Source organism: Lepisosteus platostomus, chromosome 11, assembly GCF_059453375.1.
Source record: "Lepisosteus platostomus isolate fLepPlt1 chromosome 11, fLepPlt1.hap1, whole genome shotgun sequence".
Taxonomy (NCBI): Eukaryota; Metazoa; Chordata; class Actinopteri; order Semionotiformes; family Lepisosteidae; genus Lepisosteus; species Lepisosteus platostomus.
The window spans coordinates 28,104,573-28,125,022 of record NC_142621.1 but is presented as its reverse complement, the minus strand read 5'-3'; the positions used below and the strand labels follow the sequence as shown (position 1 = coordinate 28,125,022).

Below are 20,450 nucleotides of genomic sequence, written 5' to 3'. Positions count from 1 at the left end.
TCTTCAAGAGGATTGAAATGAGCAAACCTCTAACTTTGCTTTCTTAGGATTTGACATTTTGTCCAAAGTGACTCCACTCAGCTGTGAAAAATATGATCAGTGTCATTGCGATATTTCCTTTCTACATCAATTAACTGTATTGGTTAGCCCCCTTCATTGCTTTGACTTCCTCTAAATAGCATCATTTAGAGACTGTCAAGGTAGTTAAGCATAGTTCTTTTTTTCAAATTCTTCATGGCTTATTATACTTTCATAGCTTGTTGCTCAAAATTAGTCTGAGTACCACTCATGGCACACGTGCCTTATACAGTATATATCTATAGCATAGAGTACAGCTACAGCTGTAGAGTACTATGACCTGTTTGATTAGTTACTCTCCAGCACAACATCGAGAATATCATTAATTGCTCATCTGCTCTGTAGTGGAGTAAGGACAGCAGCCACAGCAAGACTCCATCCACTTTCAGTATGTGAAAATGCTTTGTGTTTTGTCGCCTAGGTAATAAAGTAATCGTGTTTGGTAATTCAGTACAATGTTGTTGTGCCATCTGCACCAGTGCAACAAGGTTATTCTGCTATTGGAGGTCATACCAGCGCTAACTCTTCCCCGGCTTCGTACACACTTACACTAACAGCATGTGACATGATAGAGTACTGTTCACTCAAATAATAGTAATCATGTGATCAGTCCACACACAACAAACAATTACTTGTATTTTCTTATTACTTTTGTCTTTGGACCCTCTTAGGGGTTATATCAGATTCCACCCCTCAAAGACTGGTGAGATGTTCGGTGTTTCACTGACTCATGCAGCGCTTTAAGAAATTGATAGCTTTTCTTACCTTGATGTCATTGAGTAGGGATTTATTTTGTCTGATAATGTGCTTTTGGATCTTGCGTCTATCCATTGTGTAAAACCTGGAAGGATTTCTAAATGTGCTCAAATTACTCATGTACTGTAATTAATGAAGCAAAACCTAAAAGATCTCCCTCCCCCAAAACTGTGTAAGTTCAGTTATTCTTCTATTAGCACCATATTGCATTTTAAAATCACTTCTTAACTTATATTTTTAGTTTTTTTTCCCCTTCCTTATAAGGCCCCTTGTATCAATTGACAGCTTGTGGGGATTACAATCTTATTAGAACAAGAAGATGCTGCAAGATGTTTGGAGAGTTGCAGAACCGCGTGCAAAGATGCTCCAGCCACTGGCTGTCTCCCAGCAGGGTTTCTCACTCCTCAGCAGACTGAATATGGTGTTATTTTGATGTTTTTCGGTACAAGACAAGCCTTTGGAATGTGTTAGACTTGGAGGAAAGAAGGCTGTGAAAAAAAAGAGTGAAAATAAGAGTGATTGGCAGCTGACCTTTTCTTCCTCATGGTGCAGAAAAGAGGCTGGAAAAGCCACAGCTGATTGTTGTGAAGTGGAGATTGAGTATAACAGTAAATAACCCCACACCCCTCCCTCTGCCGCTGCCACCACCTCTTGAAAAATTGGTCTAAATCTCCCCTCTGTCAACCCCGATGCTCATTAAGTGTTTATTGGAATGAGCAGATTCCGGAGGGATTTTCGGAGGCTCTCTCAAAGGCTGTCCGGCTAATCACTAAGTAAAACACTACATTTGATGAAGTGTTTCTGGAGCACAGTCGCTCAATCCCCCTTAATGAAAATGCTCAGGACTGTTGAGCCAGGAGATCAGTGCGGTCCTCAGACAGGCCACCCATCCCTGCTCCAGCCTTTTGAAGTCCCTTTAACGTTTTGATTAATCAGGTAACCCCTCTCTCTATCCGTGGTACTCAGTGTTTCACAAGGAGGCACATCAAAATTCATTACTGGAATGCGGATTGCTATTTTTTTTTTCTTCCTCCGCCACCCCCTGTGCTTTCTCTACAGCTGCTCCAGCATTGGAGGCCTCTGGTCCAGTGAAAGGTCTTTACACTGTCCTCCCTGGCCTCTTCTCTGACACCAGAGGACTAAAGCAACAGTTCAGAGGGTTTTTTTTTTTTTCATTTTTAAAGTGCATCGGCAAACGCGCGCAACAAAACAAAGAACAAGTTATTGCATACTTAAAAAAAGGTGCTAGCCAGACTCAGTTTTAAGATTAATAGTATGTTGTTACAGGTGCAGAGTTTAATCAAATATTTTACAAAAGAGAAGCAGAGGTGAAGGCAGGTTGAACAGGAGTTTGTCCATTTGAATCCTTATTGTTTTATTTCTTGGATTTAATCAAAATCAATCTACTGCATTCTAATTTGTGGTGATAATTTACAGGAGGGAGGTGATGCCCTGTCTGGAGCTTGAATTGACCGTTTTGTTTTACAGACAAAACTATTAATCGTCATTCATACCTTTAGTATTGTGTATTTGCTTGAATCTTTATTCTTTTACATCTAGGAAAAAAAGTCAGAAACCCTAATGAGTCCCGTAATTTTCCTGAAATCACGTTACCCCCCCGTTGCTCTCAGGAATCTCGGGTTTTAGCTTGTGCTGTGGCTCAAGCTTTCTTCCACAGTCCTTCTCTGTGTAATTGGTATATTTTAATCTTTCCTGGATTATCATGGTCTGATACCCACGCATATTCCTGGTGCTGCATTTAAAGCACGCAGTGCCAGTTTACCTCTGACTCCTGAATTCTGCTCATTATTTTCTCCTGCAGGCTTGGAGGTAATGTGACTTATTGCAGAAATGTCGTTAGTCAGTGTCTCTGGGATTACCATCATCAAGCGATAATATTAAAAACATAATTACTGTTTAGTAGCCTCTTCACATCAGATGTTCAAATAGAATCTTTGTACTTCACACTTCATTTAAAATGGTCAAATTTGAATCTCCTTGAAAATATCAAAAATACATTTTTAAGTGTTGAAGGATCAGCTTTTTTGGTGATACATTAGATTTGCTGAATTGAACAGGTTCAGAAGAGTAAATTTCTGTCAAGCATATTAAGAAATTAATAGTTCAGCTGGGTAGCTGTGTCAGCATGCGTAGTCTGCAAAGGAACAAGTAATAGGTATTATTCCATGCTGAAAAGAGAAGAGAGAAAAGGTAATGTTTTGGCTGTGAATCCTTCTTCAGGTGTGAGCAGAAATTAAGAAATTAATGTAGTAATTTCCTATATTCTTATTGCTATAGTAATTATTATTAAATCTTAAGTATCACCTATTTTGAAAGACTTTATATAAATCATTTTGAACATTCAGTCAATTCATATAATGATATAAGGTCTAATATCAGAGATCGTTTTAGATCATTCAAAATATTTATCCTGCTGTTTGACCATCTAACAATAGTAACATTCAGAGATCAATAGCTAAAGTACATTATTGCTGCATGATCTGTCCTTCATCTCTTTACCTATCCATTTGTAAAGCAAAGTTGGCTTTGCTTGTGTATTATTTTTTCTCTCAATAAAAAGCGTGCCTCACTGCACTCAGGATTATCTTGAATGCCCAATAAAAGTAAAGCTTATTTTTTTATTACAAATACTTTCAAGGGTGGCTAGTTTTTGGAGTCATTAAACAAAGAATGGATCGTTCAGTGATTAAATCTGCCATCTGCTGAACACAACTCCCCTGCTCACTCGCTGTCATAGTTTGCTGTAATCTGATCCATTTTCATTTTAAAGTATTTACTCTCTTTTAGGCCTGTGTTTGAATGCATTTTCATGTTTCCATGTTGCGTGTTTTTAAATTGCCTGCAGTACACGTGAATTAAATAATCTTGTAATGTGAAGTAGACAGGTATCACAAATGTGGTATATACTAGCCCGTATCCAGAAAAGACAGGAATATGTCATGAACATTTTATTACCCAGAGTCGTGGCAGCATATAAAACCGTCTTTATGCCATTGTAAGATTTGCTAGTATGTACTGTATATATGGGACTGCAGACCACTATAGATGCAAATCAGGTTACAGCGTTTTACCACAAGTTGAACACCTGTGCATGAAAGTGCATGCTTGAGTTACAAATAATTATATGTTCAGAGCTGACAAAATATGCTGGATGTTAACACCTTTTACAGTTTTTTTGGCCAACTGTTACGTATTTCACCAAAGAAAGATGAGATGCAGAAGGCCTGTGAAATGAGCAAGTAACCAGCAGTTTTAAGTAAGCCTGTGGACTCCAGGACACATAATAAATCACATATTCATGACACTGAATTTTTGTTCCCAGAAATGTAGTGGGGTTCACATGTGCCGCCTGTCAAAATCATTATTTTTATTTAAATAGCTTCCAGGGCATTTTCAGTTTTTCTGTTATCAACCTTGTAAACCTAAGGTTTCTTTTAATTTTAGTAGTTATTTAAATAAGGTTCCAGGTTCCAGCTTTGTTGTGTATTTTAGTGGTGTGAGTAAGATTATCTGAAGATCCAAGCTATGTAATTAAAAACTAAAAAAAGAGTAGGCTGACTTTTAAAGCAAGTAAAGAAGTAAGGGATTAGTGCAAGATTGCTTCTTGAAAAATGTATTTCTGTTATTAGCATATGGAAATAATTGCAACATTGCAGACAAAGTATTGCTCCGTTTGTAAGCTTTGAATCACAGTAAATTAAGATTTTCACATTTGTGGTGAGAGGTCTTAAAGGATTTATCAGTATAATTTCAATTAAAGTCCGTTCTGCCTGAAGTTTAGCATGGAGAGCTGCAGTATTTTTTTAAACAAAATTGTGATTTAAGAAGGTTACTTTTAAAGAAGAAATGTTATTTTTTCCCCAATTTCTACAGTATCTTGGGTGAGCACATTTCATGAGAGAACTGAAAAACGCACTTGCTTATAATGTTTTTTCTGTATGGAAGGAAATGTACATATCTATATCTGCTATCTACTGCCATTATTATATGAATGGCAATAGTTAAAGTAGAAAAATAATGCTACTCTGTGCAGTGCTTTAACAAGGGTTTTCAAATGTGCTGTTGTCAAAATATTTAAAAACACTACAAAATGCACATTTTGCTAACAGGCATTCTGCTGTCTTTATAATGAAGTTTAAAAATGACACTGTAAATCTGTAAAAACATTTTGCTGCTTGGTAACACAGTCTCCTTCTGAAAGTCTCAGTTATTCATATTCTTACTAAATCCCACATAGTCTGTAGCAGACAGCTGAGTTCAGAACTGGTATTTTGTACATTTCAAAAACAATTAAAAGACTTACAGAGCAAAGCCACATCCATGAATGTATGAGATTTTGGAAATGTGTTGTACTCTTACATTTTTTCTCAGAGTACAAGGATTTGGAGAGAATGAAATAAGAAATGTTTGCAAACAGTCGAGAGGAGAGTTGTACATTTCAAAGCTTCATGAACTCTTGGTATTTACTATATCTTTATAGAGCTGGTTGAAGATGCTGATTGTAAAGGCCCTTTAACTGTGCAACAGCTGCTCTGTACCAGATTCGGAAGATGAGCTGAAAGAAAACTAAATGGCTTCATTCAAAATCTTGTTCTTTGGTGGAGGGTGTTAATCCTAATCAAAGATGTTAGTAGTAATGCCAAAATTTATCATAAGATCTAAATTACAGTTTTGAAACAATCCTTTCTCTTCTGCAATTGTATATTGAAAGATTATTCGAATGTGCTTTTAGGAAAACATAAAATAAGAATCCTTTCAGCTTCTACCAGAAGTTACTTAACGCAGTGCACACTATATCGGCCAGAATGTACTTAATCACAACACCTCCCTTTACATTTCGCTGTAATGTTCTCATAAATGAGACACTTGGAATAATTAATGGACTAACCCTGCTCAAATTGTCTGATGAGTTCTCTCATGAGATAGTATTTAGGCATGATAGCCTGGAATCAGATTAACTCTGCAGCTTCTTTCACTCTTTTTCTTCTGTGTGCTTTCAGAACACAGAATTGACATTACTGTAGTGTTCTTAATTTCTGGGGTCATTTAGGAAGATGATGTTCATTTCTAGTCCCGGAAAGTCTCACTGTCTTTTTGTCTTCTGGTGTTAGTAAAACTGAGAACTGAGTGAATAAATTAGTGTAAACTTGTACTTTTTTCTAAGTCTATTTTTAATGTGTAATCACTGCTGAATATCCTGCCTCCTGAAAAGCTGATTGTATGGATTCAGAAACTGCAGTCACATAGAACATTGTGGAATCTCCCAGGGGGCACCATGCTTACTGCCACCTGGGGAAATAGGTGTTCATCTGGCTTTCTTATAGCTTTTGGAATTCAGTCCTGGTGATGAACAGGAATAATGAAGAAACTGAATGATGTACTGCTCTAAAAAACTACTGTTTCAAGTTCATAATATCATTTTATCCTCTTTTCCTTTCTTGAGGAGACAGCATACTTACATTGCTTTTGTAGCACTTGAATGATATGTTTTTTAAATGATTTCTACCCAGTTAAGAAATCAATTTTCTAGCTCAGGAGCTAGGATATTGAAACCTGTTTCTTCCAGACTCGTCTTAAGTCACAGCCAGTCGTTCCCTTGTTTTACAAAATGCAAATATGAGAACAGCTCTGCGCCAATGCGAAAGATACACAAGTAGGATCACCTATCCTTCAGAAAAACTGACTTTACTCTGGTGAAACCCCTCTTGGTGTCTCTCACTCCTTGCTATCCCAGAAGCTTCCAATTCTTAACTTGTTTTTTAAAGGGCCACAAAAAAGCCTAATCTAAGAAAATGCAGATGTACAATGACAATAAGTTCAAAGACTCTTTTGGGAAGAAGACAAAAACCACAAAACAAAACACACCCTTTTGCCAGTTTTCAAACTGAGTGCTAAAGGAATCTGGAGAGATGTGGGTTTTGAGGTGGGGCGGGGGAGCACTATTGTTGACAGGCTGGCTTCCCATACTGGGCAAAGGTTTTTGGAAACGCAGAATGGGTCAAAGTGGCTTCTCTACTAACTAAACACTTTCCAAAAGTTTCCATGTGGTGCACGAGGAATAATGAAGTCATCTGTGTGTGTGTGTGTGCGTCGTTTCTTTTCTTTAGAAAAAGAATTTTTTCCCCTCCTTCCAAGCTGCATTTGCTTGTCTTCTCAGCGTGAGTGTTTAATCTTTTCAGGGCCTTCAGTTGGCCCAGTGAATGAGCTAGAAGCTCTTTCCCGCTAGGAGCTGGGGGCTTATTCTAAACCTCTAATCGCTGAGCAAACACAGCCGTGCTCTCCCCTCCTATTCTACAGGAGCCACAATGCAGCAGGACTTATTTTTCCCTTTTTTTTTTCCTAATTCCCCCCTCCCTTACGTTTTAAATTTGGAATAACACGGATAAATTCAGGCCTTTCGGTCTGAAAAGCAGAAAGGCGATGGTCGACCATATGAAGAGCAAGATTCAGAGGCAGAGATAAGAAAATCAGTGATTTTTGTTTACTAGATCTTCAGCTAACCCCTCCTGTCTATTTTTTTTAATTAGTTCTCAGTTTGGTGCATCCCGGGCTCATATTGCACATTAAATACCCCAGGATTTAGAGGTTGGGATTCGTCAATATTGTCAGCCTCCGATGCCTACCCGAACGGGCTGAGAAGGGTTATTGGCATTTGATGCAAAATAAATAAAGTGATTTGTTCCTTTTGTTTTCCTATCGGCAGCTTCATTTGAAGTTTTTTATTTGCCTTTTAGTTCACTGGCTTAACTGCAGCCTTTCCCATCGTCTGCCGGTGGTTTCGGGTGTGCGCTCTGCTGGGGTAGGCCGGAACTGCAGTGACAAGTTGAAACCTGCCAGCTCTGTCACTGCAGCCTATTTGCAGTGCCCAGCGTGCATCTGGGTGTGCTTGTTCTCTAAGTTGCTTCTAACTTTTCATCTATAATAAAGTGTAGAATTTGACATTCCTTTGGAAAGAGTATGAAAGTTGACTCTGTAGCATATGCGTTTTTATTTTAACGTATGTTTGAGCTTTTGTTTTAGTACGGTCACTTGTCTCCTTACATTGCTTTGCACCTGACCCATTACCCAAAGCGCTTATGAAAAGGCAGTCTTAAACTAAAGTTTTCATGAGCTTAATATGCCACTGTAAACCTTGTTATCAAAGCCCAAGTTCTTATTTTCAATGAGCTGAGAAGGTTATGATATAGTTAGTGGTGGCAATGTGCTCTACAATTGTAGAGAAAGTAAACCTACGCTTGTGACTTAGTCTGGTGACTTGTGCAGGTGTAGCTGCATGGTTGTCCTGCAGAGTTGCTGCAGGGCCAGCCTCACTTTTCAACTTTTCCTCAGTATTAGTTAAACTATACTTGTCTCTGTTTCCCACAGAGAAAGCTGCTTGCTATCTACCTGCACCATGATGAGAGCGTCCTGACCAACGTCTTCTGCTCCCAGATGCTGTGTGCCGAATCCATTGTCTCCTATCTCAGTCAGAACTTCATCACATGGGCCTGGGATGTCACTAAAGAGGCCAACAGAGCCAGGTAACATTAGCCCGACTTTATTTGTATTCTGCTTAAACTTACATACAAACAACTGAGAGGACTTATTGCTTTTTCTTTTACGGTCTATATATCTTTTTCTAAATACTGCCTTCTGCTTGATCTAAATTGTTTATACATGTACTGTAGAAATATGACTGAATATTTACCTAGTAGCAGTTTAACTATTCCAGAATGCAGAAAAGTTTGAGGAATTGAAATAAAAGTTTGACATAATTAATGATATTCTGGATTTTGTGTGTGAATGGATTTTTAATAAATTAACTCTCCAGTTGTCACTTACACTCAGGCTTCATTTACTGGACCCTGAATGTAAATTTTAGAGCGGAATCAATTAATAAAATCTGACTTGTATTGTATCTCTCACATTTTGGTGCTGTATTAGTGCATGATTTCCAAGACAGCCTCCCCCTTGCATGTTTAGAAATCATTTTAACATTACCTTCTGGAATGCAATACTTTTCGAAAGGGAAGAATGAAAATAAATGGCAAAGCTGAGACATAAGTAATAGCGATCAGTATTTTCTTTGTAGGTGGCCATAAGATTTAATGACCCACTGTTGCTAATTCATTGAATATAGGAGGTTAGAATAGTTCTGATCTCCACTTATCTGTTATACTGGCTCTGGTAAGGTAAGCCTGTTGACCTCAGGTCATCCTCTCTTCCCTCATTTAAATCTTTTCTTGATGGTAATTTATCCTCTGTAGTGGTTTCTCTGAGTCCATCTTAGAGTGTTAGTCCTGTGCAAAAAGAAGTATTCCTGGCCCAGTTCGAGCAGCATGTATTCAGAGTCTTGGTTGGATGTAAGCACAAGATTATTCACTTTGTGAGTAATAATAATAATAATAATAATAATTGCTTACACTTATATAGCGCTTTTCTGGACACTCCACTCAAAGCGCTTTACAGGTAATGGGGACTCCCCTCCACCACCACCAATGTGCAGCATCCACCTGGCCATAGTGCACCAGAACGCTCACCACACACCAGCTATCAGTGGGGAGGAGAGCAGAGTAATGAAGCCAATTCATAGATGGGGATTATTAGGAGGCCATGATTGGTAAGGGCCTCCTAATAGTAGCAGTGTCATTTGCAAATCAGATTAACATAAAAGGTAATACTGTAAAGTGTTGTGTACACGAAACCAATAAGGAGTCCTTGAATGGCTTGCTTTGATAGTAGAACATTAGGAAATTCTCTTTTTAAAAAGTTTGATAAACTTAGCATGGCAAAAAAGGGCTTTTCAAATTTACAGACTTACACTATGTGAGCCTAGGTTTTGGATGTCCAAAGTTATTAATTTAAGGATTTGAATGAAGGCTAAATGAAATGAAATTCCAGCAAGGGACTTTTTCCAACTTGGAAAAATCACTTACCCATTATACATAGTATGTCGATTACAGTATACCAATTGCATTGAATATTAAGGGATTCCATCATTTATTTAATCTCTCCTGACTTTAATGGTGAAGACAGAATAATATCTGAATGATGTGCAAGTTCTGTCACTAGAACTACATAGATGGACTGTAAATACATCAAATGTTTGAGTCCCAAAGCAGTTTTATGTGCAGAAAACCACAAAAAGTACCCTTTTAACAATATTTTCTAATGGGATAAATAAAAGGCCTGTGCACAGCAATAGGACTGTATCAAGAAATATTTCATTAACAGAACCTGAGTGGTTATAGCTTGTACTGTAGAGCTATTACCTGCAGGTGCAATGCATTGCTCCTTGTCTTTGCACACCTCAGGAGCTTCAGGTCATGTCCTCTCACCAAAATCCCTATGTCATTGGAAGGCAGTGAGATTGTGAGGACGGCTGCTAATTGATCAAAGGGGCTCCTTCAGGCAATCGCCACCCATCCCCCTCCCTCCTGTCCCCCTCAGGTAATTAACTGCCCTCTCGATGGCTGACCCCTTGCTAGAGCCCTCACACTGCCTGGATACAAACCGCTTGACCGTGCCGAACCCGACCCCCTCCCCCTACTCCTAACCCCCCACTACCAGCAGAATAGAACAGAATTCCAGCCCAGGTGTGAGCTCTTAGTGTTGGCGCTAGCTTGCCCTTTCTCCCGCTGTTGAGAAAGGCCTGGGCTGCAGGCAGTGGCGGAGACAGATGGAAGTTTGATTGTGTACCAGCGGCAAGTTTGGCTCAGGGGCATGTTAAGCTGAGCGGCTTTTTTTCCACTAGGATACACCTCTAAGCCGCCCCCCATAAGGAGGCGTTTAAGAAAGACGGGAGTTAAGACACTGAACCCTTCTTTCCTCCCTCATTCTTTCCTTTTTTTACACCGCTCCAGCTGAGCCATTTTCCTGCAGATTAAAGGCAGCCAACATCTGGGGCTTTTCCCCTTTACTAAACACACACTTATGCACACAGATTGCCGCAGCAAAAGCTGCTTCTTGTGCAATTGTTCGCCATCAAATCATGGTGGTTAGAGGGCTGCACAAGTTCACAGAGCCTACATCTGGAGGTTGCTTGACCTGACAGCTGGGTGTTGCTCTTGGCATTGAGAGTAAGGCTATGAATTAAATATTACAAACAAGCTTGCTTTAACTTGCTGATTGCTGTCGGTTTTGCTATGAAAGAGACCCATAGGGAAGCTCAGATTAGGTGGGGGTCATATTTTATGTAATTGTTGGGCTGTTTTGTAAATACTTACACAACGCTTCAAATTACCATACTATTACAAATAATAGTCACAGATGTCAAGTTTTTATTTGGTCCAAATGCAACTATTTAAATTTGGAAAGTGTGTGTTTTTATTCAACTTTACACCAACAAAAATACATGATGCATAATTAAATTTTCACATTTTTGGGAATGCTGTGATTGGCACTGCAGATAACTTGTGTAAGGAAGCATACCTGATTCAAAGAATAATCCTCTGAACCTTCCACCAGATTTCTCCATCAGTTGTACTCTAAGAATGTTTTGAATTCCCTTAGTAACAGAAGTGAATAAAAGACAGCTTTATAAACCAGCTGGTTCAATGCATTTTAAATAGATGTCTATCTACCAAAACATATTTGCATTGTGCTCATACAGCACTCGTGCTTTAGCACTGCATTAAATTGGTGATCTTCAGGCATGTGCAATAGAATTGCAATGAATTCATCACCCAGAGATGTATCTCTAGGTAAACACTATAGGAAATGTAGTAGAAATGTATTAATCTAAGAGTTTCTGAGTTACTTGCTTAACCGTATACAAAGTGAAAAGCCTTTTTCTTACAAAGAGATCCAACAAATAGAGAAATATTTATACTTGGCATTTGAAAATGAGAACCTTGAGTGCTAATACAATCCAGTACGTCCCTTCATTTAGTCAATGATTTATTCTTGGACCACATCAAACCTGTTTATAAAATGTTTCCAATGGTCAGTGATTCCCTGTGATTTGGTACTTCCTGCTACCTTGTGCCCTTGCAATACCATAATGATTTCACCTCTTCAATTAGTTAATGGTGTGTTTGATGTTCATAGCCTAATCTACTTGTTTGTTGTGGGACATTAAAATTAATTTTTATTAACACAGCAAGGTTAAATATCATGGCACTAATGACACTTTGGTATAATGAACTGGTACAGGTGCACAGGGTGGAAGCTCATTAGGTAGACGATAAGGAAAATGGCAAAGCTTTCTTTAAGGTCTGGCTTTTTCTGAAATGCAAATACTCAAATTAAACTCAACTTCAGTTTTCTAACTAAAACTATACTCATTTGAACAAGTTTTGTTGCCACTCATTTTATTCTTGATTCTTGAGGAAAGCAGATTTTATTTGCTGAAGAGTTGTTCATGTCCTTACTGAATAACTAAAATTACTACGTACAGTACATTCACAGTAGATTCTGATTTTAGGAAACTGGAAATCTTATATAATACCGCAGTCCGATTTTGGGTTATTTTGTTAATTAGTGTGGATATAATGATCAGAATCATTAGATTTCAAATCATTTCCTCTTTCAAATCATGTAATGGAATAACCATTGATACCTCCCTTTTCATGTAATTTGAATTTTAGGGCATTACAGTTTTTCTGCGTCCGTAAGACTTTCTAGCAAGTGTGTTTGACACCGGTTGCTGTGTCAGATAAGTGACGAATCAGGAGTGCTCTTGAAGAACCTAACCAACGGGCTTTCTTCGGACGCTTGCCTTTGAGAGTTGTGTCAAATCCCATGCCCTTGTGCAATCTCAGAAGAGCTCTGGGGACCTGATGGGGACTAAGGCCTTACGTAATGAGTGTAATAGTGTTGGGTTTCACACAAGCCCCCGGCAATTGTTCCCATCTCCTAGTCGACTGGTTAGAATTACCCCTGTGTATTGTTCTGGACTGGCCCCTGTCAGACTTGTGCTAACCCTCAAGAACAAGAGGAAGGATTAAAGAGGGAGATCGTCTCAATAGGCAGGCCTTGGCATCTTCATCAGTTTAGAAAGCCAGGGGTGTGTTTTTCAGCCAGGTACTTAATTGGGCACCCTCTCTTTAACCTCCTGCTTTGGACTGCCTCAAGGGGTGATTGACACTAGTTTATTTTTGCTTCATTCACTTTCCTCAAAAGGGGAGGGATTGTCTTTTAAGAATATAAGAAGCACTGTAGTCTCTGTGTTAAGGATGTACTTTCTAAGCCAGTAAGAAAGGCCTGAGGATACAGATTTTCAGAACATCCTTTGTGTAATTTAAAAACAAAAAAATTATTTCGCAGTGACATAATGTATCACGTACTTTTAAGTTAATGTCTCACTATGGAAAAGTATACAAAATTAAAAAATGTTTCATGGATACAGACATATGTTCAGACTGTCTCAGTGATAAATTGAGTACATTTTTGATTCTGCTTACTTTAAAAGAGTATTGCATTTTCAGGCTCTTTGGCTAGGTGGGCAGGTTAGTTCCTTTCTGGGGGGTAGGATTGGGCTGCAACACCTTTTCTGCTCGAGTCCTTTACAATATCATTTTAACATAAATCATTGTGTCTTATAACTGGTTTTGCTGATTTTCAAATTTCTGTTTCATTATCAGTAATGTTTTGTGGTGATGTGACTGGATATATTGAATGGTTAACAGTCTGTTTTGAGCAGAAAATGTTGATCTTAATTAGAAGTGGTAAAGTGATAGAAGATCAGAATAGTTTTAAGATTATAACCATGAAAGTACAAAAAAGCTATGCAAACAATTACATTTAGTAGATACACATCCTGGAACCAGGCCAGATGGAGAATATAATTAATGGTTGTTAAAAAAGAAACCTTTGACAGTTGAGATGTTATGGGAATTTCTGCACTTACAAAAACTGAAATTTCAGACGAATTAACCCAATGTTTCAGTAAAACTGAAGAGTCTTTTAATTGGCAAGCTCTCTCACTGTGGCAGAAATGAGACAAGAGTCATGTTTTTCTCATACCTGTCACAAATGTTAAACAAAAATCAAAGCTACACAACATATTGCATAGTTTTTGCATTTTAAAATTGTATTAACAGATGGTGATTAATAGCAATTAATATTTAATATTAATAACAAATATGTAGCAACAATCCTTTTGACAAATTTTAGTGTAAAGTGTCAGTGTGCCAAGAAAAATATAGATCTACAGAATGAGTGTTTTGTGTAGCTCTGTTTTTTCAGTGTGTGTGCAGGAGGTACATGAACAATTTGCACTGATATTAAAAAAAACAGGCATGTGGCTCAAGCTTAATTGTTAAAAACATAAGAACTCCTAACTACCATGTCTCACCAATGTCACCATGAACAAACCAAGACAGCAGCACGCAAAAGGAAACAGCAAATGGCGGCTGTAATTGTTGCAAGGAGTTGGCACCACTGCTAACAACCATCGCAATTAAATGAAAGAAAAGGGACTGGACATTTTGCTGCTGTACCACTTTTCATTTAAATGAGGAGAAAACTAAAAACAGAGTATCTGCTCAAAAGATTACTTAACATAATCACAAACATCAAGTCTTTGTTAACATATTAGGCTGATGAATGCGCAAGATCATTTTTCAGACTGTGAAAACGCTGTTTTTCATATATCGTCAAATATTATTTTAATCAAGACCTATTTTACTATTGAATTAAAAAAATAATATGACTGCCTGATAACATTTAACCCCATTTTAGACTTTAAATCCATAAACCTGACCAATCCACCAATGACAAATTCTTCAATAGATCCAAAACATACGTTTCTTAAGTTTGGAATTCCTCCATGGCCATGCCACCCATTATGTGATTCTTACTGGGAATTTGTATAAGTATTGAGTAGGCGTAGTTTATTTCATGGTGGTGTAAAACCATGTGTTTCTATGAAGTTTACAAGATGCATCAAAGATTTAAATTGTGTGAAAGTCAATACATCAATAAAAAATGAATAATCATGTTTGTGAAGATGACAATCTCACACACAAGATGCAATCAGCACAGCACATGTGAGGCTATGAATAAGGAGATATGGCATTGCTGTAAACATTTGCACCACTAAACAAATATAAATCACTTAATAGAAATAAGTTCATTTAAAAAATATTACATAGTCATGTAATTAAATTGATGGTACGTGTTGCCTCTCCCTGGAGAATTACTTTGTTCCATCAGATTCTCATCTATCCCTGACCAGTGGCAGTTTTTGTCATTGGTGTCAGCTTGTACTAGATCGCTCTTGTCCAAGAACCTCAAGTTCTTTGTGAAAGTTCCAGTTCTCCCGATTTCTTCACCATCAAACAGTTCTCTTCATTCTGGTCAGGTATTTGCTGTTTTGCCAACATTCTGCAGGTGGTCAGGATGCCTGAGTCTCGTCCGATTTCTGGGCATCTGGTTTCACATCCTGCTGTTTTGTGTTGCAAAGTGGCGCACACCATCTCTTTTTCCTGACTGCCCCTCTATCTTCTCCATCCTCCAACTTCTCAGTCTGTGCTTTTCTGTAATGTTATCTCTAAATTGATTTGAAATCTCTTTAGTCTTCATGATTGAATCTTTGTTTGAAGTTTACTACCTGACTGAAGGAGCTTACAGAGACCTGTAATCATGCTCAACACTGTCATTGCACATAGAGGCAATTAAGATCATTCTGCCGCAGAAAAGGCTTTGAATATTTACTACAGCAGCATTTTATATTACTTAAATCAGTCATTTTTTCATTTATACTAATTATTTACTCTGTTCTTTTTGTTTGCTTTGAATGCATGGAGTACTTTGTACAGTATGTAGCAAAAAATTAATCACTACATGAAAGTGTCATGAGTGCAAGCTTTATAGCTACAACGCGTGAAAACTGTGCAAGGGTCTGAATATTTTTGCAACGCACTGTAAACTATATTAGGATGCAGATGAAGGGTTTCTACATGGATTTAATTGGATGAGCTAGGTGTTCTAATGTAAATTATTCAATACTGACCACCTTTGAAACAGATCTCAGAAGTAGGCTGAGACCTCTGAGAAAAACCAGGGGCTCAGCATCCTTCCCTCTAGACCGGAATTTCCAAGCCAACACTCCAGTATGGTGACTTGTGACACTGTGCTGTAGGATGTGCCATTCTTCAAATGAAATTTGCTAAATCAAGGTTCTGATGACTTGGTCTTTAATATCCTATGAAGCTGTCCGAAAGTGTACTTATGTTAACCTCGGTGTCTTGGGCCTGCACCATCTGACCTTTCTAAAGGTCTTGGTTAAATCAGTTGATAAAGTAATTTCTCATGTCTCCACCTTATCTGCTGTGTAGTAGGCCTGCCGGTGCAGAATGGTAATTAGTACTGCCCTTCAATACTGTATGAGGCTGTTTCTCCTGCTGCATAAAGCACTTTGGGAGCCTTTGAGATTAAAAGCATTTTTAAATACATTATTTTTCATTGAGTTTTAGTGTGTACTTTGTGCAAGCACAGATGAAAACAAAGTTCCTGTAATGTGCTGGCTTCTTCTTTTCTTGCATCACAGAATTTGGCCTTAAATTAAAGTGTTTTAAGGAGCATCAGTCCTACTCCTATTTTGATCGTGTGCATTTTAGCCTGAGCACCGATTTGATCTCAAGTGAGCTGAGCATGTCCTGAATTTACAGCTTGTACATTTTCTTAAATCTGGAAAGTCATACCATGCTACTCCAGTGGAAAATCCTATAATCTCTGTGTCATTTGTAAAACTAAGGAAAAGTAATTTTCCTTGATTGTGTAGATTGTGGTTTTATGGTGAACTTTCAAGTAAGTGATTCTTGCTGGAAAACAAGACTTTGATTTGTTTTGCACCAAATGCAGATGCTATTGATTATTTGTACAAACGGGCAGGATAATGCAGCGTGGTTAACACTGAAGACCTCTGGCCAGACTGTCTTTAGTCTAGTGCCTTTAAAGGATAGTGGTTTGACATATTTTTCTCTGCAAGTATCTAGTTGGTACAGCTCCCTTCTGAAGTTTAATGCAGAATTATGAAGGCGTAACTCTACCCCTCTATCACCCCTTTCTCTAGTGACCAGCTATATTCAAGCCATCCCATTTCTTATTTTAACTGCAGTTATTAAAATGGATCTTATTAAAAAATTAATCTGTATTTGCATTCAGCCCCTTGCAATTCATTAATATTATGACATTTACCACCAGCTCTGCAGGTCTGCTGTCAGCTACCCTTTTCCTTCGGCAAAATGTTAATTTAAAGTTCTGTCTTGTAATGGAATAAGAAATCCTCTCTGCCCTATCAATTCGCAGTGTCTGGCAAGGAATACTAATTCCAAGCCTACCTGGATGTACAAGACTTTTCTGGGAATGAAACACCAAATTGTTTGAAAGTCTTGAAAGCTGTCTGTTGGACGTTAAACTGAATGGGTTCAGTGCCCCTGAAATTTGCTTCCCTGGAGTTAGAAGGTTCATTTTTCAGATACTGTCCTTTAGAACCACTTACAAGGCTAAAAATGTCCCTGATAGTTGGTGAAAACCACAGAGTACACAGACCACATGACTTTCTACCCTTTATAATGAGTGTTTTAAATAAAAATAAATTTTTATTTTATTTAATGATTCATGTGTGAATGTCCCAATCATGGAAGCCTGTAGGATCATATTTAAGGATCAGAGGAAAGCTAACAATACAAGCTGTTGTAAAGTCCTTTGGTAAACCTCGAATACTGGATTTTTTTGTGCAGACATTTGGGAACTTGTTTCAATGGATTATAAAGGACCCCATAAAAAGAAAATGTGGATTTCATTTCATACCGTGGTCCACCACTTATTCACTACTTGTATATCCATGCTGAGATGTTAAGAATCAATCATGTGAAGGTGCATGACTAATATTAAAGTATCAGGCATGGTTTTTGTACAGCAGTATAATGATGATGATGATACTGTGCTTAAAATTTTGCAGTACTTTCCATTTTAGATCTTGGTTAAGTTCGGGCACTAGTTTATTTTCTTTTCATGTTTGTAATACATATTTTGCATTTGTGCGCTGCAGTACCATCCTAAGAGGTTCTTGATTTCTATGACGATGTCTTTCAATAAGTAGTAAAGGTAAAACGACCTATAAAAGTTCTATCAGAACTGTGACACATCCAGGAGTTGTGGTGCCATAGCTACCAGTGTTTTACACAAGTGGGCCTAGGAAGTAATAACAGTACTCCTTCTGTTTATAGTGCAGGGAAATGCAAAAGAAAACAGAATCTAGTCCTTCATTGAGCTACTATCTAGACGTCTTCATAATCAGTCACTGTCTGTAGCAAGGCTGCAAAGATGCTTACCAGCTTTTAAAACATTGTTGTTCCTCATTAAATTTCTTAAGTTCATGGGTCACCTTGACCCATCATCTTCTCAGAAGTTGTCTGAAGGCAGCAGAAGGTTCCCCATAGCATTCTCCATATTGTCAGGACTTTGCACTACCTCAAAGAACATTGAGCTCATTTTAAGCTGCTACAGTTATATCTTCATGTTAAATTTCTAGGTTTTTCCACAGCTTCTGGTAGTTGCTAAAGGCAGTTCAAATCAAGTCCAAATGCCAGTTTCTAGATAAGTAAAACCTGATCTGTGTTTCTTCTAAGGATGAGTTCAAAAATACCTCCTAGAAAACTGAAAAAGGAACATGCAGGAGCTACCAAGTGTTAGATCGTCCACTGTTTTAATGCTTTACTCTGATGTGAATTTGTTGAACATGTGCTGGCAAAATGCTTCATATTCTCCGGATTCACGAAGCAATCACAATATTTTATTATTGTGTTTTGGAGAGCAATTCATTGTGGTCTAACATTACACTCCTTGAGCACCAAATGCTACAAGCTCTAATTTTATCCTGTCAACAAAGGCTCAAGATTCATGTTCACAATATTGTCTAAGTGCTGTTCACATGGGTCAAATGCTGGTATATAAGCCACTTTGCTCCATGAAATACTGGATCATTGAAAAGTCTCAGATCAGGCATTAATTGTTTGCTAATTTTGCCGGAATTGGCTATCCATACTGGCAGAGATATTGCTGGGTCCTGCCAGCATGTGAACATTTATTTCCAAAATGAACACATCTAGTTAGATTTGAAATCATGTGTAGACATCAGAACACCAAAACCTACTGATTTTAAATTGCTGCCGATATAAGGAGGCTTATGTTATTCTTAAATTTGAACATGAAAGACTAATTTTCCTGCAGTAATGCTTTCCATCTTGTGTGTCTTCCTTTGGCAGGTTGCTGACAATGTGCACAAGGCATTTTGGCAGTGTGGTGGCACAGACCATCCGAACTTACAAGACAGACCAATTTCCCCTCTTCCTCATTGTGATGGGCAAACGGGCATCAAACGAAGTGCTAAATGTCATTCAAGGTAATATTTCCCAGGACCTGGGAAACACAATTGGACAGGAATACATTTATGGGGAACAAAAATGGGACTGAGTCTTGGACTTTGACGTAGAGCCTACAGGAACACATATCAAATTATTGTAAACCTGTTTAAATATTATTAATAAATTGGATGTACAGATGGATTTATAGATGTTTTTTCTTTCTAAATACTTAAGGGCTTGTATTATTTTTTAAAAATCTAATTAGATATTTTCATTAAAACTTGTACTTTCTGCCCTTCTCCTTCCTAATAACTCCATAGTGATTAATTCTGAAATTAGTGCCGTCTCTCCAGATTTTTTTCCCCTTCCACTCTTTAATAACTTGTTGGTGAGTCGATGTCTCTGTGTTGCTAGGGAACACGACAGTGGATGAACTGATGATGAGGCTAATGGGGGCGATGGAGATCTTTACAGCTCAGCAGCAAGAGGATATCAGAGATGAGGTGAGGGGCCGCAGCCTGGAGGGGTGAGGGGGTCCTGTCCAAGGACATGAAGCTGATTCCCATGTCTGATTCTTATCATCTTGAGTTTCATGTTGTAAAGTGTTTTCATTTAGTTTTCTACTATATATCAGCATTTAATAGACTTCCAGAACTAATAGGTATGTCACAAAACCATGTAAAAATGAGCAGCTATGACAGATAATGTATAAATTTATGTCCTGTGTCATGTACTGTATTCAAAAACATGTAGCACAAAAGGCAGCAGGCACAAACATGCCATTGTGTAGCAGCCTCTTGTGTTGCACAGGCAGATACTCATGCACAAAGCTGATATTTGTAGCAGCTACGAGATGCTTTATTAAACTGTTACATTGTTTCAACGAGAAATAGAGAAGTGAGACCAACATCATTTTTCATATGCTAAGACAAGTGTCATTTGCTAAGAATTTGTGCTTAGCACAAAGTCTGTATGCAAGTAAAAATGGATACATAATCCAACTGTGGTTACTGCTGAAGTAACATAGTAACTGACTGAGCAGTGTGATTGTGAAGGGTCAAGAAAGACCGTTACCAAACATTGAGGATAGAAAGGGAAATCATTTCAACAACATGTGACCATAGTTCAGTCTGTTTTACTACCCATGAGAAAAAATGTGGAATACCTTATTATAATTCAGCAATCTTTCTTACACACTGCACAAGACCTGGATGTGTAGTAAATCTAGAGAAGCACCTGTGATTATTCTGTCATATGACTTAGTTATGCTGTTTCCTGTTTTAATGAGCACCATAAATGTAT

The 20,450-nt window shown here is 38.0% G+C and overlaps 1 protein-coding gene across 2 annotated transcripts in view; it reads left to right on the top strand.

The window, feature by feature from the left end:
- Positions 1–20,450, top strand: part of faf1 (Fas (TNFRSF6) associated factor 1) — a 150,818-nt gene that overhangs the window by 99,842 nt on the left and 30,526 nt on the right. For both annotated transcript variants that reach the window (XM_088598997.1, XM_088598998.1), the window contains exons 13-15: positions 8,221–8,375; positions 19,050–19,186; positions 19,563–19,651. In XM_088598997.1, coding sequence (XP_088455123.1) covers positions 8,221–8,375; positions 19,050–19,186; positions 19,563–19,651 — 381 coding nt within the window. The remainder of the gene's footprint in view (positions 1–8,220; positions 8,376–19,049; positions 19,187–19,562; positions 19,652–20,450) is intronic.